The 24,463-nt window shown below is 46.3% G+C and overlaps 3 protein-coding genes across 7 annotated transcripts; 2 read left to right on the top strand and 1 right to left on the bottom strand.

Moving 5' to 3' along the window:
- The first annotated feature begins 13,804 nt into the window (after positions 1-13,804).
- On the top strand, positions 13,805-15,735 carry LOC119297018 (B3 domain-containing protein Os12g0592300-like). Its single transcript, XM_037574986.1, has 5 exons — positions 13,805-13,969; positions 14,173-14,593; positions 14,731-14,768; positions 14,870-15,033; positions 15,471-15,735. Exons 1-5 carry the CDS (start codon positions 13,811-13,813, stop codon positions 15,733-15,735), a joined length of 1,047 nt encoding a protein of 348 aa, XP_037430883.1. The 5' UTR covers positions 13,805-13,810.
- A 1,825-nt stretch (positions 15,736-17,560) lies between these two features.
- On the top strand, positions 17,561-19,742 carry LOC119297017 (B3 domain-containing protein Os12g0592300-like). 3 transcript variants are annotated; one of them, XM_037574985.1, is made up of 5 exons: positions 17,561-17,644; positions 17,763-17,899; positions 18,082-18,502; positions 18,675-18,916; positions 19,311-19,742. In XM_037574985.1, exons 2-5 carry the CDS (start codon positions 17,771-17,773, stop codon positions 19,584-19,586), a joined length of 1,068 nt encoding a protein of 355 aa, XP_037430882.1. In that variant the 5' UTR covers positions 17,561-17,644; positions 17,763-17,770; the 3' UTR covers positions 19,587-19,742. The 3 variants fall into 3 exon arrangements, with proteins under 3 accessions (XP_037430882.1, XP_037430880.1, XP_037430881.1); XM_037574984.1 differs by having other exon boundaries at positions 17,572-17,667; XM_037574983.1 differs by having other exon boundaries at positions 17,568-17,899.
- Positions 19,743-20,829: 1,087 nt separating this feature from the next.
- LOC119299407 lies at positions 20,830-23,093 on the bottom strand. Of its 3 annotated transcripts, none has more exons than XM_037576639.1 (4): positions 22,812-23,093; positions 22,601-22,707; positions 21,682-21,733; positions 20,830-21,215 (listed from the first exon to the last, which is right to left on the bottom strand). In XM_037576639.1, exons 1-3 carry the CDS (start codon positions 22,979-22,981, stop codon positions 21,714-21,716), a joined length of 297 nt encoding a protein of 98 aa, XP_037432536.1. In that variant the 5' UTR covers positions 22,982-23,093; the 3' UTR covers positions 20,830-21,215; positions 21,682-21,713. The 3 variants fall into 3 exon arrangements, with proteins under 3 accessions (XP_037432536.1, XP_037432535.1, XP_037432537.1); XM_037576638.1 differs by lacking the exon at positions 21,682-21,733 and adding an exon at positions 22,087-22,153 and having other exon boundaries at positions 22,812-23,091; XM_037576640.1 differs by lacking the exon at positions 21,682-21,733 and having other exon boundaries at positions 22,812-23,069.
- Between the last annotated feature and the right edge of the window lie 1,370 nt (positions 23,094-24,463).

Below are 24,463 nucleotides of genomic sequence, written 5' to 3'. Positions count from 1 at the left end.
GGCTGCGCCCCCACCTAGGGTTCCCTCCCTAGGGGTGGCGGCAGCCCCCAGATCCCATCTGGGAGGCGGCCAAGGGGGAGAGAGAGGGGGGCGCACCTAGGGTGGGCCTTAGGGCCCATCTGCGCCTAGGGTTTGCCCCCTCTCCCCTTGAGGACGCCTTGGGCCTTGGTGGGAGGCGCCCCAGCCCACCTAGGGGCTGGTCCCTTCCCACTATTGGCCCATGTAAGCCTCCGGGGCTGGTGGCCCCACCTGATGGACCCCCGGACCCCTCCGGTGGTCCCGGTACACTACCGGTGATGCCCGGAACACTTCCGGTGGCCAAAACCATACTTTCTATATATTAATCTTTACCTCCGGACCATTCCGGAACTCCTCGTGACGTCCGGGATCTCATCCGGAACTCCAAACAACATTCGGTAACCGCGTACATACTTTCCCTATAACCCTAGCGTCATTGAACCTTAAGTGTGTAGACCCTACGGGTTCGGGAGTCATGCAGACATGGCCGAGACAACTCTCCGGTCAATAACCAACAGCGGGATCTGGATACCCATGTTGGCTCCCACATGTTCCACGACGATCTCATCGGATGAACCACAATGTCAAGGACTTAATCAATCCCGTATTCAATTCCCTTTGTCTAGCGGTATTATACTTGCCCAAGATTCGATCGTCGGTATCCCGATACCTTGTTCAATCTCGTTACCGGCAAGTCTCTTTACTCGTTCTGTAACACATCATCCCGTGATCAACTCCTTGATCACATTGTGCACATTATGATGTCCTACCGAGTGGGCCCAGAGGTACCTCTCCGTTTACACGGAGTGACAAATCCCAGTCTCGATTCGTGCCAACCCAACAGACACTTTCGGAGATACATGTAGTGAATCTTTATAGCCACCCAGTTACGTTGTGACGTTTGGCACACCCAAAGCACTCCTACGGTATCCGGGAGTTGCACAATCTCATGGTCTAAGGAAATGATACTTGACATTAGAAAAGCTTTAGCATACGAACTACACGATCTTTGTGCTAGGCTTAGGATTGGGTCTTGTCCATCACATCATTCTCCTAACGATGTGATCCCGTTATCAACGACATCCAATGTCCATGGTCAGGAAACCGTAACCGTCTATTGATTAACGAGCTAGTCAACTAGAGGCTTACTAGGGACACGGTGTTGTCTATGTATCCAGACATGTATCTGAGTTTCCTATCAATACAATTCTAGCATGGATAATAAACGATTATCATGAACAAGGAAATATAATAATAACCAATTTATTATTGCCTCTAGGGCATATTTCCAACAGTCTCCCACTTGCACTAGAGTCAATAATCTAGTTCACATCGCCATGTGATTAACACTCACAGGTCACATCGCCATGTGACCAACATCCAAGAGTCTAATAGACTCAATGATCTAGTTCACATCACTATGTGATAAACACTCAAAGAGTTCTGGGTTTGATCATGTTATGCTTGTGAGAGAGGTTGTAGTCAACGGGTCTTGCCATATTCAGATCCCTATGTATTTCACAAAACTTTATATCGTAGATGCTGCTACCACGTTCCACTTGGAGCTATTCCAAATTACTGCTCCATTATACGTATCTGGTATCTCTACTCAGAGCTATCCGGATAGGTGTTAAGCTTGCATCGATGTAACTCTTTACGTCGAACTCTTTATCACCTCCATAACCGAGGAACATTTCCTTATTCCTCTAAGGATAATTTTGACCGCTATCTAGTGATCTACTCCTAGATCACCTTTGTACCCTCTTGCCAGACATGTGGCAAGGCACACATCAGGTGCGGTACTCAGCATGGCATACCATATAGAGCCTATGACAAGAGCATAGGGGACGACCTTCGTCCTTCCTCTTTCTTCTGCCGTGGTCAATCTTTGAGTCTTACTCAACTTCACACCTTACAACTCAGGTGAGAACCCCTTCTTTGACTGATCTATTTTGAACTCTTTCAAAAACATGTCAAGGTGTGCGTTCTTTGAAAGTATCATCAGGCGTCTTGATCTATTTCTATAGATCTTGATGCCCAATATGTAAGCAGCTTTATCCAGGTCTTCCTTTGAAAATCACTCTTCAAACAACCGTTTATGCTTTCCAGAAATTCTACATTATTTCAGATCAACAATATGTCATACACATATACTTATCAGAAATATTGTAGTGCTCCCACTCACTTTCTTGTAAATACAAGTTTCTAGCAAACATTGTATAAACCTAAAAGCTTTGATCACTCCATCAAAGCATATATTCCGATTCCGAGATGCTTGCTCTAGTCCATAGAAGGATCGCTGGAGCCAGCATACCTTTTAGCATCCTTAAGATCGACAAAACCTTTTATTGTATCACATACAACTTTTCTTACGAAAACTGGTAAGAAAACTTGTTTTGACATCGATCTGTAAGATTTCATAATCGAAAAATACAGCTAATGCTAACATGATTCCGACGGACTTAAGCACACCTACGGGTGAGAAATTCTCATCGTAGTCAACTCCTTGAACTTGTGAAAAGACTCTTTCTCACAAGTCGAGCTTCATAGACGGCAACATTACCGCCCACGTCCGTCTTCTTCTTAAAGATCCATTTATCTCAATGGCTTGCCGATCATCGGGCAAGTCCACCAAAGTCCATACTTTGTTCTAATACATGGATCCTATCTCGGATTTCATGGCTTCTAACCATTTGTCGGAATATGGGCCCACCATCGCTTCTCCATAGCTCGTAGGTTCATTGTTGTCTAACAACATGATATCTAAGACAGGATTACCGTACCACTTAGGAGTAGTAGATATCCTTGTCGACCTACGAGGTTCGATAGCAACTTGATCCAAAGCTTCATGATCACTATCATTAACTTCCTATTCAACAGACGTAGGCTCCACAGAAAACATCTTTCTATGTTGCATCACTCTCTGGTTGAAGTAAAGGTTTGACAACCTCATCAAGTTCTATCTTCCTCCCACTCATTTCTTTCGAGAGAAACTCCTTCTCGAGAAAGGACCCATTCTTAGCAACAAACAATTTGCCCTCGGATCTGAGATAGAAGGTATACCCAACTGTCACCTTTGGGTATCCTATGAAGATGTGTTTGTTCGCTTTGGGTTCGAGCTTCTCCGGTTGAAGCCTTAACCATCGCATCCCCATACGTTAAGAAACGACAACTTTGGTTTCTTGCCAAACCAATGTTCTTATGACGTCGTCTCAACGGACTTAGATGGTGTCCTATCTAAAGTGAATGCAGTTGTCTCTAACGCATAACCTCAAAATGAAAACGGTAGATTGATAAGAGACATCATAGATCGCACCATATCTCATAAGGTTCGATTACGATGTCTGGACACACCATAACCCAGTGGTGTTCCAGGTGGCTTCAACTGTGAAACAATTCCACAATGTCTTAAGTGTTTGCCAAACTCATAACTCAGATATTCTCATTGATCAGATCGTAGGAATTTTATCTTCTTGTTATGATGATTCTTAACTTCACTCTGAAATCGCTTGAACTTTTCAAACATTTCAGACTTGTGCTTCATTAAGTAAATATACCTATATCTACTCAAATTATCAGTGAAGATGAGAAAATAGCGATATCCACCGCATGCTCCAATTCTCATTGGATCACACACATCTGCATGTATGATTTCCAACAAGTCACTTGCCCGTTTCATTGTACCTGAAAACGGGGTCTTAGTCATCCTGCCCATGAGGCATGGCTCGCATGTGTCAAGCGATTCAAAATCAAGTGACTCCAAACATCCATCGACATGGAGTTTCTTCATGCATCTTACGCCAATATGACCTAAGCGGTAGTGCCATGAGAAAGTGGTACTATCATTATTAACTCTACATCTTTTGGCGTGAACATGTGTATTACCATGACCGAGATTCAATGAACCATTCACATAGGGTGCATGACCATGAAAGGTATCATTCATGTAAACAGAATAACCATTATTCTCTAACTTAAATGAATGAACGTATTGCAATGAACATGATCTAATCATATTCATGCTCAACGTAGACACCTGATAACATTTATCTAGGTCCAATACTAATCCCGAAGGCAGATGGAGCGTGCGATGGTGATCTCATCAACTTTGGAAACACTTCCAACACACATCGTCACCTCGCCCTTAGCCAGTCTCCGTTTAGTCCGTAGCTTTTGCTTCAAGTCACCAATAATAGTAACTGAACCGGTATCCAATACCCAAGTGCTACCAGGAGTACTAGTGAGGTACACATTAATGACACGTATAAACTTTGAAGTTGCCAGCCTTATTATCTACCATGCATTTGGGGTAATTCCGCTACCAGTGACCGTTCCCCTTACAATAGAAGCATTTAGTCTCGGGTTTGGGTTCAACCTTGGGTTCCTTCACTGGAGCGGCAACTGGTTTGCCATCCATGAAGTTTCCCTTCTAGCCCTTGCCCTTCTTGAAACCAGTGGTCTTGTTAAACCATCAACACTTGATGCTCCTTCTTGATTTCTACCTATTGCGGTCTTAAGCACCGCGAACAGCTCCGGGATCAACTCCATCCCTTGCATGTCATAGTTCATCACGAAGATCTAGTAGCTTAGTGATAGTGGCTAGAGAACTCTATCAATCACTATCTTATCTAGAAGTTTAACTCCCACTTGATTTAAGTGATTGTAGCACCCAGACATTCTGAGCACATGCTCACTAGCTGAGCAATTCTCCTCCATCTTGTTGGCAAAAGAACTTGCCAGAGGTCTCACACCTCTCAACACGGGCATGAGCTTGAAATCCCAATTTCAGCTCTTGGAACATATCATATGTTCTATGGCGTTCAAAACGTCATTGGAATCCCGATTCTAAGCCGTAAAGTATGGTGCACTAAACTATCAAGTAGTCATCAGGATGTGTCTGCCAGGTGTTCACAACATCCACAGACGATGTTGTAGGGGTTTGCACATCGAGCGGTGCATCAAAGACGTAAGCCTTCTGTGTAGCAGTGAGGACACTCCTCGGACTACGGACCTAGTCCGCATCAGTGCTTACAATATCTTTCAACTTGGTCTCTCTCTAGGAACGTATTGAAACAGGGAGCTACAACGTGAGCTATTTATCTACAACATATTTGCAAAGACAATTTAGACTATGTTCATGATAATTGAGTTCATTTAATGAACTCACACTCAGATATACATCCCTCTAGTCATCTAAGTGAAACATGATCCGAGTCAACTAGGCCGTGTCCGATCATCACGTGAGACGGACTAGTCAATATCGGTGAACATCTTCATGTTGATCGTATCTTCTATACGACTCATGCTCGACCTTTCGGTCTTCCGTGTTCCGAGGCCATGTCTGTACATGCTAGGCTCGTCAAGTCAACCTAAGTGTTTTTGCTGTGTAAATCTGGCTTACACCCGTTGTATTCGAACGTTAGAATCTATCACACCCGATCATCACGTGGTGCTTCGAAACGACGAACCTTCGCAACGGTGCACAGTTAGGGGGAACACTTTCTTGAAATTTTAGTGAGGGATCATCTTATTTAAGCTACCGTCGTTCTAAGCAAATAAGATGTAAAACATGATAAACATCACATGCAATCAAATAGTGACATGATATGGCCAATATCATTTTGCTCCTCTCGATCTCCATCTTCGGGGCTCCACGATCATCGTTGTCACCGGCATGACACCATGATCTCCATCATCATGATCTCCATCATCGTGTCTTCTTGAAGTTGTCTCGTCATCTATTACTTCTACTACTATGGCTAACGCTTTAGCAATAAAGTAAAGTAATTACATGATGTTTATGTTGACACGCAGGTCATAAATAAATAAAGACAACTCCTATGGCTCCTGCCGGTTGTCATACTCATCGACATGCAAGTCGTGATTCCTATTACAAGAACATGATCAATCTCATACATCACATATATCATTCATCACATCCTTTTGGCCATATCACATCACAAGGCATATGCTGCAAAAACAAGTTAGACGTCCTCCAATTGTTGTTGCAAGTTTTTACGTGGCTATAGGTTTCTAGCAAGAACGTTTCTTACCTACGCCAAAACCACAACGTGATATGCCAATTTCTATTTACCCTTCATAAGGACCCTTTTCATCGAATCCGATCCGATTAAAGTGGGAGAGACACACACCCGCTAGCCACCTTATGCAACTAGTGCATGTCAGTCGGTGGAACCAGTCTCACGTAAGAGTACGTGTAAGGTCGGTCCGGGCCGCTTCATCCCACGATGCCGCCGAATCAAGATAAGACTAGTAACGGCAAGTAAATTGACAAAATCAACGCCCACAACTGCTTTGTGTTCTACTCGTGCATATAAACTACGCATAGACCTAGCTCATGATGCCACTGTTGGGGAACGTAGCAGAAATTCAAAATTTTCTACGCATCATCAAGATCAATCTATGGAGTAATCTAGCAACGAGGGAAGGAGAGTGCATCTACATACTCTTGTAGATCGCTAAGCGGAAGCGTTCAAGTAAACGGGGTTGATGGAGTCGTACTCGTCGTGATCCAAATCACCGATGATCCTAGTGTCGAACGGACGGCACCTCCGCGTTCAACACACGTACAGCCCGGTGACGTCTCCTACGCCTTGATCTAGCAAGGGGAGAAGGAAAGGTTGGGGAAGACTCCATCCAGCAGCAGCACGACGGCGTGGTGGTGGTGGAGGAGCGCGGGACTCCAGGAGGGCTTCGCCAAGCACTATGAGAGACGAGGAGGAAGAGGGGTAGGGCTGCGCCAACAGGGAGATTGAATCGTGTGTTGGGCTGCCCCTTTGCTCAAGTATATATAGGGGGAGGGGAGGGGCTGCGCCCCCACCTAGGGTTCCCTCCATAGGGGTGGCGGCAGCCCCTAGATCCCATCTGGGAGGCGGCCAAGGGGGAAAGAGAGGGGGGCGCACCTAGGGTGGGCCTTAGGGCCCATCTGCGCCTAGGGTTTGCCCCCTCTCCCCTTGAGGACGCCTTGGGCCTTGGTGGGAGGCGCCCCAGCCCACCTAGGGGCTGGTCCCTTCCCACTATTGGCCCATGTAAGCCTCCGGGGCTGGTGGCCCCACCTGGTGGACCCCCGGACCCCTCCGGTGGTCCCGGTACACTATCGGTGATGCCCGGAACACTTCCGGTGGCCAAAACCATACTTCCTATATATTAATATTTACCTCCGGACCATTCTTAAACTCCTCGTGACGTCCGGGATCTCATCCGGGACTCCGAACAACATTCGGTAACCGCGTACATACTTTCCCTATAACCCTATCGTCATCGAACCTTAAGTGTGTAGACCCTACGGGTTCGGGAGTCATGCAGACATGGTCGAGACAACTCTCCGGTCAATAACCAACAGCGGGGTCTGGATACCCATGTTGGCTCCCACATGTTCCACGATGATCTCATCGGATGAACCACGATGTCAAGGACTTAATCAATCCCGTATTCAATTCCCTTTGTCTAGCGGTATTATACTTGCCCGAGATTCGATCGTCGGTATCCCGATACCTTGTTCAATCTCATTACCGGCAAGTCTCTTTACTCGTTCCGTAACACATCATCTCGTGATCAACTCCTTGATCACATTGTGCACATTATGATGATGTCCTACCGAGTGGGCCCAGAGGTACCTCTCCGTTTACAGGGAGTGACAAATCCCAGTCTCGATTCGTGCCAACCCAACAAACACTTTCGGAGATACCTGTAGTGAACCTTTATAGCCACCCAGTTACGTTGTGACGTTTGGCACACCCAAAGCACTCCTACGGTATCCGGGAGTTGCACAATCTCATGGTCTAAGGAAATGATACTTGACATTAGAAAAGCTTTAGCATACGAACTACACGATCTTTGTGCTAGGCTTAGGATTGGGTCTTGTCCATCACATCATTCTCCTAATGATGTGATCCCGTTATCAACGACATCCAATGTCCATGGTCAGGAAACTGTAACCATCTATTGATTAACGAGCTAGTCAACTAGAGGCTTACTAGGGACACGGTGTTGTCTATGTATCCACACATGTATCTGAGTTTCCTATCAATACAATTCTAGCATGGATAATAAACGATTATCATGAACAAGGAAATATAATAATAACCAATTTATTATTGCCTCTAGGGCATATTTCCAACATAACCAAATCATTTTACAGCTGTACATGCGTTTCCCAATCACGCATGTCATGATGAAATTGGTGAACGGTTCAAACGTTGCCGCTCCTCCATGCTCAGGCATAACATTCTCACACTGAAACTGAAACCCTTGATCGTACAGACGTTTCGGGCGCTCGTTTTCTACGATCATATTGTGCATGATCGCACAAGCAGTCATCGCCTCTCACAGCTTCCGCGTGCTCCAGGTATTAGCAGGATACCGAACGATGCCCCATCGAGATTGCAAAACACCAAAGGCACGCTCGACATCCTTCCTAGCACTCTCTTGCTCTTGGGCAAATCTTTTCCTCTTCTCTCCGACAGGGTTGGGGATTGTCTTGACAATAGTAGTCCACTGATGAAAGATACCGTCACCCAGATAGTATCCTTTGTCGTAGTTGTGGCTGTTGATAGTAAAGTTCACCGGTGGGCTGTTGCCTTTGGCAAGCCTAGCAAACACCAGCGAGCGCTGAAGCACGTTGATATTATTGTGTGATCTAGCCATGCCAAAGAAAGAGAACCAGATCCAAAGATCTTGAGACGCCACGACCTCTAGTATGACAGTGCAAGCCGTGACATGGCCCTTATACTGCCCTTGCCAAGCAGAAGGGCAGTTCTTCCACTCTCAGTGCATGCAGTCTATCCTGCCAAGCATCCCTGGGAAGCCCCTGCTGGCATTCATCACCAACAAACGGGTTGTATCTTCAGGAGTTGGCTCTCTCAAGTACTCAGCGCCAAACACATCAATAACAGCCTTGCAGAACTTATACAGGGACTCTAGGCATGTAGACTCGCTCATATGGATGTACTCGTCAATAAGATCATCGGGCACTTCGGATGGGGGCAGTGCTTTTCTGATAAGAGAAGAAACCAATCTTGCCAACGACATCCTCTTTGCACTCGAAATAGTCATCATAGCCGACCACCCCCTCTCTAATACGGTTGAAAAGATGTCTACTCATACGGAAACGGTGGCGAAATTTTTGATGTTTGAACAATGGGTTTGTTGTATCAAAGTAGTCCTTCCAAAGAAAGGAAATGCCCGCTCTCTCGGTTGCGATTCAACGCCGGAAGGTGGCCCGGAATGGAGCCACGAAACAACGGCCGCTGGCTGCTAAGGTGGTGATGGACAAATACGGCAGCCAATATCTCCTCCTCGCCATCGGACGACGAATCGTCGAAGTCGCAAAGGAAATTGTGAAAAAAGAACTCGTCGACGGAGTCTATTTTGTACCTTGGGCAAACTGTTGAACAACTTGCGGGCATCGACGAAGAAGACGGCCGACGAAGGGAGTCGCGGCGCGCACGGACCAGCTAGCTACCCTGCCGGCGTCCGACGAGTGGGCCGACGTCCGACGAGCGTGCCGGTGAGGATCTGGCCGGGGCGACGAGGCGGCTTCTTGCTCGCGGTCGCGACTGTGTGGTGGGGGGAGTGGGAGTGGGAGTGGGAAGCAGTCGGCTCCCCGGTGGCAAGACGGCGGTGGCTGGCGACATGGGAGTTGGCGGCGTTGCTGGGTGGACGTGGAGGCGCCGGCAGCTGGCAGAGTCGCCGAAAAAATGGGCGGTGGCGTCAGCGACGAAGGAGGCGGGCGAGGGTTGCAGTTGGATGGGCGAGGCCAATGTGCCACCGACCAGCGGACCCGAGAGAGGAGAAGGCGAGCGCGCGCGTCCGTCTCGTGACCATGTCGATGCAAATCTAGCTCAAAAATCTGTTCGTCTGTTTGGGTCGGCGCGTTGGTCCGCCTTTTGTGTCAGCGCCAACCCAAACGAACGACGACGGACGAAATGAGTTGCTCTATTAAAGTTACTCTAATAAATTCAAAACACGTGTAACTTATCCTCTACTTCAAATCTCTCCCTTACAATTGTACTTTATATATATCAAATATGAGTATTAGATCAATACAATAGCACAACGGAAATATTATCTTGAATGTTTACATACGTGCAAACTTTCATGAACCTAATATTCTGGGTAAAAAAAAGGAAAATCACTGCTCCAAAAAGACTAATTTTTTGAAAGCATTTCGGAGTGTTGACTCCACGAATGCAGGAAGAAAATTAAATAGTTGTTATACAATTTTGAATTTTTCTATAATATGCACAAGCATGCGTATTATATATTGATAGAAAAAAAGAAGAGGTCCCCTCTGCGGGTTAGTTTAGTTTTATTTTACTGTGCATAGAGAAGCATTTGAGGTCGAGAGTAGAAGGGCACTTTCGCTCCATGTCACACTAGTTTCTTTATCTTTATTTGCTGCTTTATTGTGCCACTAAGACAGGACAGGGACCCCATTGTCAGCTAGAGACCAGATAGAGTTCCAATGCGTATAAGGAACTTACGCAATTCACTGAAGCAACGTGGCTACTAGAAGCTGCGAGCTGTGTACTGAAATAGTACATAAATTGTCGAAAGTGCATATCTGTGCCCGAGCACATATGTGCTCTTTATCTCCATCGCTAGTTTTTCTATAGATTCGCATCAACAGTTGTATAAAAACCTGTATGTGGTCGTGTATATCCAATTTTCCCCTGCACATTGGCCCACCACTGTCAGCTATTAAATGGCATGACTTATCTTAAGCTGCCGCCCGCACAGACGAAATTGACGGCATGGGCCACGGCTCATGTCCTGTTGGGTACCAACACCGGCTGTATACTAACGCCAATTTAATTCCATGTTCTCCACCACCTTTCAGTCTGCAGGATTCACCTTTCTCTTCAAACACTCCTATCCTTACCCTTAACCAATGATTTTTAATGCAAAACAATTAACAGTCTTTTAACTCTTTCGAAATGTTATTCGGAACAGCGCACACTAACCCTCTGCAATCGTTATATGTACATCAAAGCTCACATAAATAACAACACGTAACACAACAGCAGTCTTCTCATTCCATGGCTTAATCCATACTTCATTTTTCTGACATTCTTTTAACATCATCAATTCTCCTGGAACAATCATTTCTAACAGTAACAACTTGCCAGTCTTAACTGTTTCCAAATATCGTTGAACACACCCCACACTAGCCTAAGTGTTTCAACATTAACACTGCAGCCGTTATACAAGCATGCAAGCTCACAAAAGTAACAACACATGAAACAATAGCAGTCTTCTCATTCCACAGTTTAATCCTTAATTCAGTTCTCTAACAACATCCACCTGCACAAAAAAATAAAATCTCTACGTATTTTAAACCATACTTTTTTTTACCAGTAACACTTATTTCTAACATTTGAAACTTCCCACAGCCGTCTGCTCACTACATAAATTTTTCCCTGGCAACATGTACCGAAAAAGAAGGCTAACAAGTTTAATCGTTATTTCAGTTCTCTGTGCAAACATTTCCCATGCATTGCCTTGCTTGACTTCCTATGCAATGAATAAAATACATCTATTGCCTTGCTTGACTTCCTAGGTTTATCTTATACGTGGTATCAAATGTTATGACATCTCCAAGAAATGTGTACTGAAGCCTACTGCTGCCGCTAGCCCACATGAGGTTGTCAATCCTGCCATCGTTATCAACTTGAACTCTGTATATAATGTGGGATCCTTCGCTCCAATCTCTTCAAACACATGCATCGTCTTCCTCATATCATTGTTTGCCTGCTCCCAGTTTATCTTCCCACACTGATTACGCAAAGACCTTTTCATGAATGGAACATTCCCTGATGTAAACATGAATATGCTTGTGTGATGGCCATTGGCCAGTGGATCGTCTCCCCAAAATTAGGTGAAGGTGAATGGTTATGACTTTCTCTATGCTCTGCAATGTACCAACATTTTTCCTCAGCCCACAAAAATCTTATCAGAGCTGGACATTGACACTGGCAGGACCTTGTGTTCTTTACACCAGCCTTCCCCTGGACCATGAATACAATTTACCATCAATGCACGAAACAAAAGCAGAGGCGGGAATGGATGCATCATAATGCTGAACAAATAGCATTCAAGAAAAGACCAGTAACCAAGCACCCACAAACTATTTCCTACACGCATTTCATCCTCTTGACATTAAGTCGGCTATTTTTCCATATCTTATGCCAAATCCCTTCTCCTAGGAATATAGATTGCAAAAATTATAAGCCTCACCCAACGATTCAAATGAAGTCCCCAGAACTGGAGAGATCACAGTTTCAGATGGATAATCGTAAAACATCTGACAGCCTTATCGAATGCAGTAATACGATTCGGGTGTGGTGTCCTGCTGGGTGCAGCGGCACCAATCCTCAACCTGCACACACCAACATATCTCTAATCAAATTTGTAAAAAGAATAAGCCCGCAACACTCAAAGAATTTAGCTCCATATGAATGATTTGGTCAGACATGTCTAAAATCAACACTGCATCTACCCACCCCACCATCAAAATTCTGAATTTCCTAATGCAAACACCAAGTTTTCACACTCACAACTTATTCCACCCAGACTTCTGCGGCTGTTGCGAAACCATCAGATGTACCCGCATATCGCCATTGGCAGACACAGGGCCCGTCGCCAAGCCTACGGCCGCAGTCACAGGGGGGCGGCACCAAGCTCTCCCCCACATCCTCAATGAAACAAGATCTAAAAAATTGGAAGCTCCTCTATCAGCCACGAAAGCAATCCACCTACAAACCAAGGAGAGACCGCAGGGAAAAGTACGGATGCGCGTACCTGCCGATTGGTTGCATCGAAAAATCCATTGTCGCTCGCCGCCATAGCTCCGCGTCTCTATCTCGCAGGGACCCTCGATCTGTGTAGGGGAGGCGCTCACGCCTGCATCGAATTCCTTGACAGCGCACGGAAAGGAAACAACCTGAGCCATGGATCAGATGTCACTCCGGTTCCGAGCCACGGCTCACCTCGTCGACGGTGGACGGGCGTCCAACCCCGCCTTATCTCAGGTTGTATTGCGCCTTCTGCTTGGCCCACGACCCACACCCGTTGGGTACGTATTTCCATCGCGTAATGATTTCTTGAAAGCCCATTTGGATGCGTATAAGAAAAAGTCCCAGATCCCAATGGAGTTACGAACGACCTGGATATCGAGAGCATCTGTGCTCGCGCTCAATTACTCCTCGTCCATAGATTGTTTTCTTTTCAGAGGTAGTGTGAATTGTTTCGTGTTTGCTTACTTCTTTGCAACTTATTGTCTCTAGTCGCTAAAATGTTGGTCCGAACCCGTCTGTCTGTTCACAGTTCACACATCTTGGTCTGCTCACTCAATACAGTTCCTTCCCTTTTTTTATTTGCGCATCACTGTTCTCTCCACCGAGCACCAACTTCAGCTCGCCTTACCAACACGTGTCCCACCATGACCCCACATGTCAGTGTCAAGGTCTGCCAATTTACCCTCGCCCGGTGGTAACACCTGTCAAACTTCACTCACTCGTAACCACCCCTCCCAGGCTCCCACCCTCATCGAAGCAGCCTCTTCTCGTTAACATCAAGGAGGAAAGTTACAACAGCCTCGTCGGAGAAGCCAAGAACTCATCTCCTCTTCTCCTCCTTCCTCAGGTCAGCTGCATCCTGCATGTACGCACATACTCTGCTTTCCTTGCACTGCATCCATGGATTTGGGGCCTTGGCAACTGACGAAGCTTCATGTGGATTTGGGGTTTTGGCAACTGACGAAGCTTCATGCATGTCTGCAATGGTGGTAGCAGGTGAGATGATGGTGGATGAGAAGGGAAGGTGTGGGAGGTGCAGGGAGTGGCAGGAGCACTACTACTGGGAGCACATGGAGGATGTGAGCAAGATCAGCTTCTTCAAGCTCATGACAGGAGATTTTCAGCAGCGCATTGTAAGTATGAAGCGGCACCATGGATGTACACGTAGTAACTTTTTTTCAAGAACATTTTTTCCCTTTCTGTCATCGATTGGTTTGTTGCATTAGTTAGTTTCCTCTCCTGTCGTCTAAATGGAGTTTTTACTGCATTATTATCATGAACTCCCACTTGAGGTAAACTAATTATATGAGATGCCTGTTTAATGTGTTCATCTCAGAGCATACCGGAGAAGATTGCCAACAATTTCATCGGGAAGATCGCCAATGGAGGATTCACCCTCAAAGCACCAAGCGGTGAGGAATGGCGCGTTGGTGTCGAAAAGATTGCCGATAAGCGGTTCTTCATGCCAGGATGGGAGGAATTTGCCATGGCTCACGAACTGCAGGAGAACGAGCTCCTGCTCTTCAAATGCAGTGGCAATTGTTCCTTTGATGTACTCATCTTTGACGCGAGCGGCTGCGAGAAGGTTTCATGTTTCTTTGCCAATAAAAAGGGTATCAATATGCGCAAACAGTTTGATAACATTGTGAGTCAACACGGACAAGAGCACTGCATTTTGAGTGATTCTGACGATACTAGCATGCCACTATCGCAGCTGGTTCGGTCTACTCACAAGGCCTCCACTTCAAAGAAACCAAGTAAGTAAAACTAATATTCCCTCCGTCCCAAAATAAGTGTCGCAGGGAGTACAAGTTTGCAGCCAGTGGCGGTGCCAGGTGCCAGAACTGCAATCAAATATATGAATTTGTATTACTTTTAGGCAAACTGTTTGCAGTGCGTCCTCGCAACTTGTACTTATGTACCATTGATGTGGTCAGCTAATGCATAAGCCTGAAACCATATATAAACAAGAGTGACTGTGTTGTACTTCATCATTTTTTCGACATAATGTGTAATTTTCCACAGGGAAAGAGAATGGATCTCCAAACAGCAGCAACTATTATCTTAAGAACGAGGTGGAGCAAGAAGAGGAAAGTGATGACGACCACACTGAATCCAACAACTACTACTACTCAAGGATTGCCAATTGCCTGAGCGAAGATGAACGAGAGGAAATATTCAGGCAGATATCAATTCAGTCAGGCAACCCTGTATATGTGGTTGTCCTGCAGAAGGCTCACGTTCGCCCTGCAAACAACTTACTGGTTAGTTTAATTATTCTGCTATTAGGTTGAAAAGTACATACATAGAACTTCCACCTTTGTTTTGCTTTTGCTTAAAACCGCAGGATACTTGCTTCCACTATGTATGGGAAAAAATATAGAACTTCTCTCTGTTGTAGATTGGGCTTCTAGGCAAAAGCTTTCATGTACTTCATCTTTCTGTTTCCTAGGTACCTGAATATATAATCTAAAAAAAGGTACCTAAACATATAGTGATATACTACAAGAATGACAGCAGTTAAGACCATTTCAATTTTCAACAGCTAGTCCAATTCCATGCTGCTTCTGAACTACTACCGCAATTTGTGAACCAGTTAATGACCACCTCCCGTAATTCGCAGATCATCTCCAGCAAATTTGCAGCTGATCATCTTCAGGGGAGATCATATGAGATGCTGCTTCTCAGGCCAAACAGGAAAGAGAAATGGTGTCTGAAGTACTACCACAGCAGGGTCACCCGAGGCTTCAACAGCCGGCGCTGGAACAAGTTTGTTCGTGATAATATGCTGCGCGAGGGCTACGTCTGCATCTTCGAGCTGATGAAAGGCGCGAGGAAGGCGACGATGACGGTCCACGTCCTTCGGAAGGTGGACGACAAGTTTGTTCTACTGGGCTAAGTTCCAGCATCCTCTTATGTGCCTGAGGTTCAGTGTGTGTAAATGTGTCACGGAGAACTGAACTAGTAGCACAGAAGTACTCCCTCCGTTCGGAATTAGATGACTTGGAGAGAGAGCTAAGCTAGTACAAATTTGTATACAAATGAAGTCAAGTAATTCCAAACGGAGGGAGTAGCTTGCAGTGCCATGCAGCCATATGATGCAAGTGCACCAGTTTGTCACCTAAAGCTAACTTCTTGGTGGATACGGTTCCAATGGAACCAGGTGTGAGCATTGTGAATGTTCACTGACCTCCAGTGCCCGGTTCACCATATCAGAGCATCTACAGCCGTGGACACCAAATCCGGCCCCTCAAACGACCACGGTCACGACCGGACGTGTCCATGGATAGTGAACCGTCACACCTCATATTTTCTGCTATGCATCCGAGTACCTCATATTTCATCCCTTAGATCCATAGAAAGCATAAAAAATCTACATAATATGCAAATCACACTAGCCTAAACTAGGCTTCTTCGTCGTCGGAGATGTCCAAGATCTCCATGCCGGGCGCCAGGTAGACGGGCGCGTAGGAGGGCTCCGGCTCCTCCTTCTCATCCATATAGGCAAGCATCTCATCGACGTCCGCTTCCTGCTTCGCCTGGAGGATACGGCGGTTGGCCTCCGCCTCCACCTCTGACTTGAGTCTCCCACGTCCTCTTCCTTCTCTGCGTCCTGCTCCTCCTCGAACTCCTCTTCCAGATCCACCGTGTTCAGCGGTAGCACCGCGATGATCCAGGCTTCGCGCCTTGCCCGTATCTGCTTAAGGAGTTGCAGCTGACGCTCCAGCGTTAGATAAGGGTAGCTCCTGATCCGTCGGCGTGATGGCATGGCTACTTGATTGTTAGATAAGTGTAGCTCCTGAGCAGACGGCGATTGAAATGTGGTGGCGGACATCGAGCGGCCGGAGAGGCCGTCCCACAAGGGTTTGGAGCTCGAGACCATGATGCTGGTGTGGTCCATAGAGGAGAGGGAGGTGTGATGCGGCTGTTGCCGGGCCTAGCCACGTATAAATAGCGGGCGTCGGCTAGGCCAAGCGGCGGGGTGAGTTATGCCGGCCGATAGGCGGATGGATGGGTGGCGTTCACATGTTGAAATTGAAGTGGGTTTCTTGGCAACTGCAAATGTTCAATAAAGAAAGGCGAACAAACGAGTGACTTTGAATGCAGCATGTACACGGAACGTGGCATAGGCAGGGCGCTGCTTGAATGCTAACTGGCGCTCCGAAGCGGCGCTGACCGGCATAAGTACGCGGCAACTGCTTCGTGCGAAAAAGGCGCGAGAGAGGGTTTCAAACGTGTACTGGCAGCGATCCAGACACCCGCAAAGCCTTCCTTTCTACTTATTTTCGATTTGCGAAGAAACAAACGACCGAACCGGTCCGAGGATGGGGTACGGGCTTTTGGGCAGTTCACTGAAGAAATGTGGCTACTTGAAGCTGTGAGCTGTGTAGTGAATTAGTACAAGGATTGTTTTTTAGAGGTGGTGTGAATTGTTTCATGTTTACTTCTTTGCAACTTATTGTCTCTAGTCGCTAAAATATTGGTCCGAACCCGCCTGGCTGTTCACACATCTTGTGTGTTCACTCAGTTCAGTTCCTTCCCCTTTTTTACGCATCACTGTTCTCTCCACCGAGCATCAATTTTATTCACCATACTAACACGTGTCCAACCCTGACCCTACTTGCCAGTGTCAAGGTCTGCCAGTTTACCTCTCCCGGTGGTAACACCTGTCAAATTTTACTACTAGGAACCACTCCTCCCACCCTCACTCATCAAAGCAGCCTCTTATCGTTAACATCAAGGAGAAAAGTTACAACAGCCTCGTCGGAGAAGCCAAGAACTCATCTCCTCCTCTCCTCCTTCCTCAGGTCAGGGTCAGCTGCATTCAGATGTACGCACATACTCTGCTTTCCTTGCATCGCATCCATGGATTTGGGGCCTTGGCAACTGACGAAGCTTCATGCACATCTGCAATGGTGGTGGCAGGTGAGTTGATGGTGGATGGGAAGGGAAGGTGTGGGAGGTGCAGGGAGTGGCAGGAGCACTACTACTGGGAGCACATGGAGGATGTGAGCAAGATCAGCTTCTTCAAGTTCATGACAGGAGATTTTCAGCAGCGCATTGTGAGTATGAAGTGGAGTATCCACTATGGATATATACTAGTGCTACCTTTTTATTTTCAAGAACATTTTTTCCCTTTCTGAATGACAGTCGTTTCATGTCATCTAAAGGGATTTTTTGCTGCATTATCATCCACTGTGGAAAACTAATTGTATGAGATGCCTGATTACTGTGTTCATCTCAGAGCATACCAGAGAAGATTGCCAACAATTTCATCGGGAAGATCACCAATGGAGGATTCACACTCAAAGCACCAAGCGGCGAGGAATGGCGCGTTGGTGTCGAAAAGATTGCCGATGAGCTGTTCTTCATGCCAGGATGGGTGGAATTTGCCAGGGCTCACGAACTGCAGGAGAATGACCTCTTGTTCTTCAAATGCAGTGGCAATGGCTCCTTTGATGTACTCATCTTTGACGCAGGTGGCTGCGAGAAGGTTTCATGTTTCTTTGCCAGTAAAAAGGGTACCAACATGCGCAAACAGTTTGATAACATTGTGTGTCAACACGGTGAAGAGCACTGCATTTTGAGTGATTCTAATGATACTAGCATGCCACTATCTCAGCTGGTTCGGTCTACTCACAAGGCCTCTACTTCAAAGAAACCAAGTAAGCAAAGTCAATACAAGTTTGCAGCATCTCCTCACAGCTTGCTCTTGTGTGGCACTGATGCTGTCAGCTAATGCATAAGCCTAAAACCATATATAATCAAGAGTGACTGTGTTGTACTTGATCATTTTGACATAAATACTTTGGTGAACATAATGCGCATTTTCCACAGGGAAAGAGACTGAATCTCCAAAGAACAACAACTATTTTCTTAAGAATGAGGCAGTAGAGGAAGAAGAGGAAAGTGATGACCACCACACTGAATCCGACTACTACTACTACTCAAGGTTTGCAAATTGCCTGAGTGAAGATGATCGAGAGGAAATATTCGGGCTGGCATCAATTCAATTAGGCAACCCTGTGTATGTGGCTGTCCTGCAGAAGACTCATGTTCGCCGCACGAACAACTTCCTGGTTAGTTTAATTTTTTTTGCTATTAGGAAGAAAAGTACATACATAGAACTTCTGCTTTTGTTTTGTTTTTGCTGAAAACCGCTGGATACTTGTTCCAATTTTAGCTGATAATGGAACCCAAAACAAAATGCTTGCTTTGTATGGGGAAACAGCAGTTCTCTCTGTTAGATTGGGATTTTGGGCAGAACTTTCATATAGTCATCTTTTTGTTTTCCTTTCCCTAGATGATGTCTTTTTGTTTCCTAGGTTCCTGAATATATAATCTAAGAAATGGTACCTTAAAATATAGTGATTTTCTTACTGATATATTCAAGATTGCAGTTAAGACTATCCATGATGCTGCTGAGCTTGTGGTATCTAATCAATACTGAACCTGATAATGCTCTGCCTGCAGATCGTCCCAAGCAAATTTGCAGCTGATCATCTCGAGGGGAGATCACATGAGATGCTGCTTCTCAGGCCAAACAGAAAAGAGAAATGGTATCTGAAGTACTACCACGGGAGTGTCACCCGAGGCTTCAACTGCCGGCGCTGGAGCAAGTTTGTTCGTGACAATAGGCTGCGCGAGGGCTACGTGTGCGTCTTCGAGCTGATGAAAGGCGCAAGGAAGGCGACGATGACCGTTCACGTCCTTCGGAAGGTGGACGACAAGTTTGTTCTACTGGGCTAAGTTCCAGCATCCTCCTGTGTGCCTGCGGTTCAGTATGTGTACATTTGCCAGGGAGAACTGAACTAGTAGTATGGAAGTAGCTTGCGGTGTATGATGCAAGTGGATCACTTTTGTAACCTAAAGCACTTCTTAGTGTGGTAGTATGTTTCCAATGGAGCCAGGTATGAGCATTGTGAATGTTCCCTGACCTCCACTGCCCGGCTCACCATATTGGAGGATGGATGATTGGTCGTGGCTTGGGCTTGGCGCCGGCCGTGGCGCCAAGAATGGCTCTCGGCTGGGGTAACAGCGACGAGGAGTGAACAGGGGGTGAGCAAGCAGACGGATCTCTTGTTTGCCTTGCCTTGTTCATCAAGGTGGCCAGGCTTTTATTTGTAAACACCACGCTAACAAACTGAATTATAGCCGGCTAGCACATGAGAAACAAACCACTGTTGAATCTTTATAGCCGGCCAATACTTGGAAACAAAGCACTAACTGAACCATTATTGCTGGCTAACACTTGGGAAACAAGCCACTGAAAAACTGAATTTTTGTGGCGGGCTGGCACTTGGGAAATAAACCACCAACAAACTGAATCACCTGGGGAACACACCACTAACAAACTAAATCTTTATAGCTAATTTATGGACCCTTCGGAGTACCGCGCATCGGCTGCGGTGTTGACTGATGATTGCTGTAAGTTGTTGAGTTCTTTCGGCAGGGCGACGAGACGATCAGTAATGCGGCAGCGCATTGGCTAGCCGGTGCTAGTTATAGAGGGAAGCGTACTGGTGTCTGGCGTGAGCACCCCCCCTGATTTCTCTTAATACCTTCCCTTGTAACTGATATGATCATTATGTAATAAAGGTCGCCGAAGTTCAAAAAAAAACAAAAAAAATCTTTATAGCTAATAATAGCACGTTAACAATTGGGAAACAACCCGCTAACAAACTGGGAACCGAACAAACTGGGAACCGAATCTGTAGCTAACAACTTAGCCCAAACAACTTTTTTTGACAGCAGTAAGACTACCTACTTTGGGTGATTAACTTGCTAAGAAAATAACATGATAACTTGATTATAGGAGATCTTATATCCGCTAGCTGCGGCAAAGCCTGAGCCTCAGGTTGGCTGGCTGGGTGCAGTTCGTCAAGGCCGTCACCCACCTCCACACGTGATACCATCAACGAGCAATTTTGACATTACTAAGTCAGACTACATTTTAGAGATAGAAACATAGCAATTCAGAAGACAGGAAGGATTGGAAATCAGACACACACATCTCAAGCATCATTGCTCAACTGGAAACTAAAATGACAGTGTGACCACAGTTGTTGCTCGTGGAACAGAGATACCTTCCAATCTAAGAAATCATATAAAATGTGCCACCAAATCCTCTTAGCAGGCAACACAAAGGTATTTCGCTACAAAAGTAGAAGCTAAATCCATGACATAAACCATGTCACATGACAGGAAGATTATTTTCAGTCTAGGCTAGTAATTTGGAGAGAAGCTATTTTGTTGGAGACATTCTTCTAATAACTCAAGGATTAAAAGGACGGCCCCAGAATAGCTTTCCAAAAGACGAATCCAAGATTTGTATCCTCTTTAAAAAGGATGGTGAATCAACATGGCAAATTCAAGTACCTGCAAAAATAATAACACTAAGCTTGAATAATTTGCTAAATGCAATGAAAATTTCAACGGCAAAATTTGTAAGAAAGGTACCAAACCCTACAAAGAGCAGTTATTATGGAAAATGTATGCTACTGCCCTGCTGCTATGGAATTCACATATTTAACATTATTTCAGCCTACATAATTCAATTCTAGACATTTCCGGTAGAAAAAGGGTCCAGCTGGATAATCAGCACACATCACATACAACGCGTCTTTGGTTACATAGTTCATTTCTTGCAAAGACTGGGAGTACTGTAGGATCTGTAATGTGTTCAATGTGCCAAATTTAATTCCTAAACTCTGTGATTATGAGAATTAACTAGACCACATTAATTGTTTTACTACCCATACCATGAAACCTCATCAAGCTTCCATTCAAATGATGATGATTAAAAAACAACATCGCCAAAAGAGTGCATGTTCAAAATCAGCACCTTAGCTATGCTCTACCCTTGCCTCTCCCGCATCACCCATCTTTTCCATTCCCTAAGAAAGCCCAACCATACATATCCTCAATCAATTGAAGTTTCAATATTGAAGTGCACAATATAGCTATTCAAATTTGTAAAAACTTACTAACAGTGAAGCATGTGTGCTCTTAGCATTAGGAAGAGAAGGTATAGCAACAAAGGGCTAACTGGGAAGAGATAAATGGGCTAAAAAGGAGAAGACATTTTGAACATTTGAGACACAACAGTGTAATACGATTCTACAAAGCCAACACTCAACAGTTACCTATGTTCTTGCTTTTTTACTTTTTCAATGCAATTACTATCTTGCAGTTTGTTAAATTACTAGTCGCAAAAGAAATACAGAACTGGGAAGAGGAGGGGACCTACATCATTCTAGGAGATAAAGTCCCCGTCATGCTGGCCAGCCTCCAACATCAACCATCGTCCCCATTTCCTATCAAATCCCAATTTTAATCTCCTTACATCAATTTTGGTGTCACTTACAGAAGTAGAAAATAAGCATGCATTGCATATAACCCCCTTATATTGCTTCGATTTTCACCATTGCAATATTAGCCCATTCTACAGAAAATGCAGTTTTTGTTCATGCTGTTTCAAGTATTGATCCTACTAGAGTTACAGAACCAATTAACTTGGCCTCACTGAAAACACACCCATCCATTTCCAGACAGAAAACAAGTTGGATCTATGACCCCGAGAGAAATGACCACCTTCAACATATTGCTAGGCAACTCACAAAAACTAGCGCAGAAGTCGACACTAGTAACAAAGTACACAATTCACCATCTATCTAGATAGATTAAAATCTTGAAAATGGGATCACGACACTAACTTCGATTAGATTAGCGATCCTGACAAGTACGGCAGAAAAAGAGGGTACCCTGGGAGAGCTCGCAGCAGGCCCGGGCGCTGGCAGACGGGTGCGCCGTCATCCGCCCTAGCACCACCGCCGCCGTCAGCGGCGACCCCATCATGGCCGCCAGGGGCCTGCACACACACACGCGCGCGCGCGCGCACAACAACATCATGAGGACATCAGATCGCCATCTCAACGCAGTGCGAATGCCTAATTGGGCATCGGGTTGACTTACCGTGCGGCCCCGAGCGGGGAGGTGGAGTGGGAGGGGGCGAAGGGGGAAGGGATCCGGCGGCGCGGGGCCGCGAAGGGAGGAGGGGCGCGGAGGCCGCCGAGCGCGGCGGAGGGTGCCGGGCGGCGGACCGCGGCGAGGACGGTGCGGGACGCAGCGCCGCGCCACGCCATGGCTAGGGTTCAGGCGGAGGAGCGGGTGGAGGAGGCGGCGGCGGCGGCGGCGGCGGTGATTGGAAGGGGCGTTGGCGGCCGGTGGTTTTAGGTTTTAATAGAGGAAGGGTGAAAAAAAAAGCGTAGCGGGCCGGGCTCATGCGCGATGTACTCGGCGCTTATTTCTGTTATCCTGTTCAGCTTTTTTTTCTATATCTATATCTATATCTATACTACTATTAAAAGAGCAAACATGAATTCCCCTAAAACCACCCAAGCAAATGTACACAGGATAATTAGAGCCCTTAGATCTAATCCAATTACTCAAATCAAAGAGTCCATAGTAATTTCGTGGTCTGCCAGCCAATCGAATGGTTCAGATTCGATGTTCTGCCCGGTTAGATCGACCGGATGGAGCACATCAACAAACCGCTAATCCCGCCAGACAATCCTTCGTCCACGCCCCACGCACGCCGCATCTTCCTCGCTAACTCCTCCGGTTATGTGGGCGAGAATGAGGCCCTCAGATCCCGTCACCGCCCCCACGCCATTGGCACAGACCCCCCATCCCGTCGCTAGGTGGAGGATGCCGCGGAGGCAGCCGTGCCAACGACGAGCGTAGGACGCGGGTGGACTTCCCCTCGCCCTGCTCTGCCGCCCCTCCAGCCCTCATCATCCTCGCGCTTCTCCCGAACCGGCGTCTCCCGTCCGCCTCGGCGCCTTCCGTAGCAGGCCAGGGCCGGAGCCGAGAATGAAGCGTTCGCACGCGTCCATCTCTCCCTTCGAGCCCCTTCGATGCGCCCCCGACTGTCGCCGCCATCTTCACTGGAAGCTCTACGATGATCAAGGTAATCCCCAAACAAACCATTGCCTGCTCACGATTTCAGAAGAGAAGCGGGGGAGTGTATTCATGCGATGAGTAAGAAGATAAATTTGTGTGGTTCAGACACCGGATCAATTGTTAGCTGCCCCGGTGGTACTGTGAGTGTGTTACTACGTCTGAAATTACATCTAAGCTAGCAGCTTCCTTCACAGTCCTGCCGACCTCACCGAGCTGCAATTTCTGAGTAGTTTCCATACACTAACTATCGGAGTTAGAGATGCCTTCAAGCAGAAACTCGGCGACCCCCAGCAAGGCGACCGAGCACGGGCAGCCTCTGGCCAGCGAGCAGGAGAAGCTCACCACGGAGGCTAAGTTCAGAACTACATGTAGGTAGGTAGATGGATGAGAATGAGATACCTTTTTCCTTTTTCTTCAGTTTATCTAGATCGGCCGATCGCCAAGGCATGTAGCTGTTTGTGATTAGTATTGGAAGTGCAAGCATTCTCACATAGATAAAAGAAAATGGTTGTAATCCGCGCAGGGAGTGATTCTCTCTAATTCATGGGAGCGCTCACAAGGCTGTAATCGCCGTGAAGATTCAGCAGTTAGCTCTCACTAATTCAGGTCGAGCACCTGCACCACGATGGCGGCAGTCACTATACGGATATCAGGCCAGTTGC

Source organism: Triticum dicoccoides, chromosome 5A, assembly GCF_002162155.2.
Source record: "Triticum dicoccoides isolate Atlit2015 ecotype Zavitan chromosome 5A, WEW_v2.0, whole genome shotgun sequence".
Classification (NCBI taxonomy): domain Eukaryota; kingdom Viridiplantae; phylum Streptophyta; class Magnoliopsida; order Poales; family Poaceae; genus Triticum; species Triticum dicoccoides.
The sequence above is the reverse complement of the archived record's forward strand: the minus strand, read 5'-3'. Positions and strand labels throughout refer to the sequence as shown.

Excerpts from the sequence above, each read along its gene's own strand:
- LOC119297018 (XM_037574986.1), top strand. The coding sequence starts at position 13,811 with ATGTCTGCAATGGTGGTAGCAGGTGAGATGATGGTGGATGAGAAGGGA. Across the intron at positions 13,970-14,172 it reads GAGATTTTCAGCAGCGCATT|AGCATACCGGAGAAGATTGC; the intron begins GTAAGTATGAAG and ends TGTTCATCTCAG. Across the intron at positions 14,769-14,869 it reads ACTTATGTACCATTGATGTG|AATGGATCTCCAAACAGCAG; the intron begins GTCAGCTAATGC and ends ACAGGGAAAGAG.
- LOC119297017 (XM_037574983.1), top strand. The coding sequence starts at position 17,666 with ATGTACGCACATACTCTGCTTTCCTTGCATCGCATCCATGGATTTGGG. Across the intron at positions 17,900-18,081 it reads GAGATTTTCAGCAGCGCATT|AGCATACCAGAGAAGATTGC; the intron begins GTGAGTATGAAG and ends TGTTCATCTCAG. Across the intron at positions 18,917-19,310 it reads GCCGCACGAACAACTTCCTG|ATCGTCCCAAGCAAATTTGC; the intron begins GTTAGTTTAATT and ends CTCTGCCTGCAG.
- LOC119299407 (XM_037576639.1), bottom strand. The coding sequence starts at position 22,981 with ATGGCGTGGCGCGGCGCTGCGTCCCGCACCGTCCTCGCCGCGGTCCGC. Across the intron at positions 22,708-22,811 it reads TCCCCGCTCGGGGCCGCACG|GCCCCTGGCGGCCATGATGG; the intron begins GTAAGTCAACCC and ends GTGTGTGTGCAG. Across the intron at positions 21,734-22,600 it reads CTGCTGCGAGCTCTCCCAGG|GGAATGGAAAAGATGGGTGA; the intron begins GTACCCTCTTTT and ends GGGCTTTCTTAG.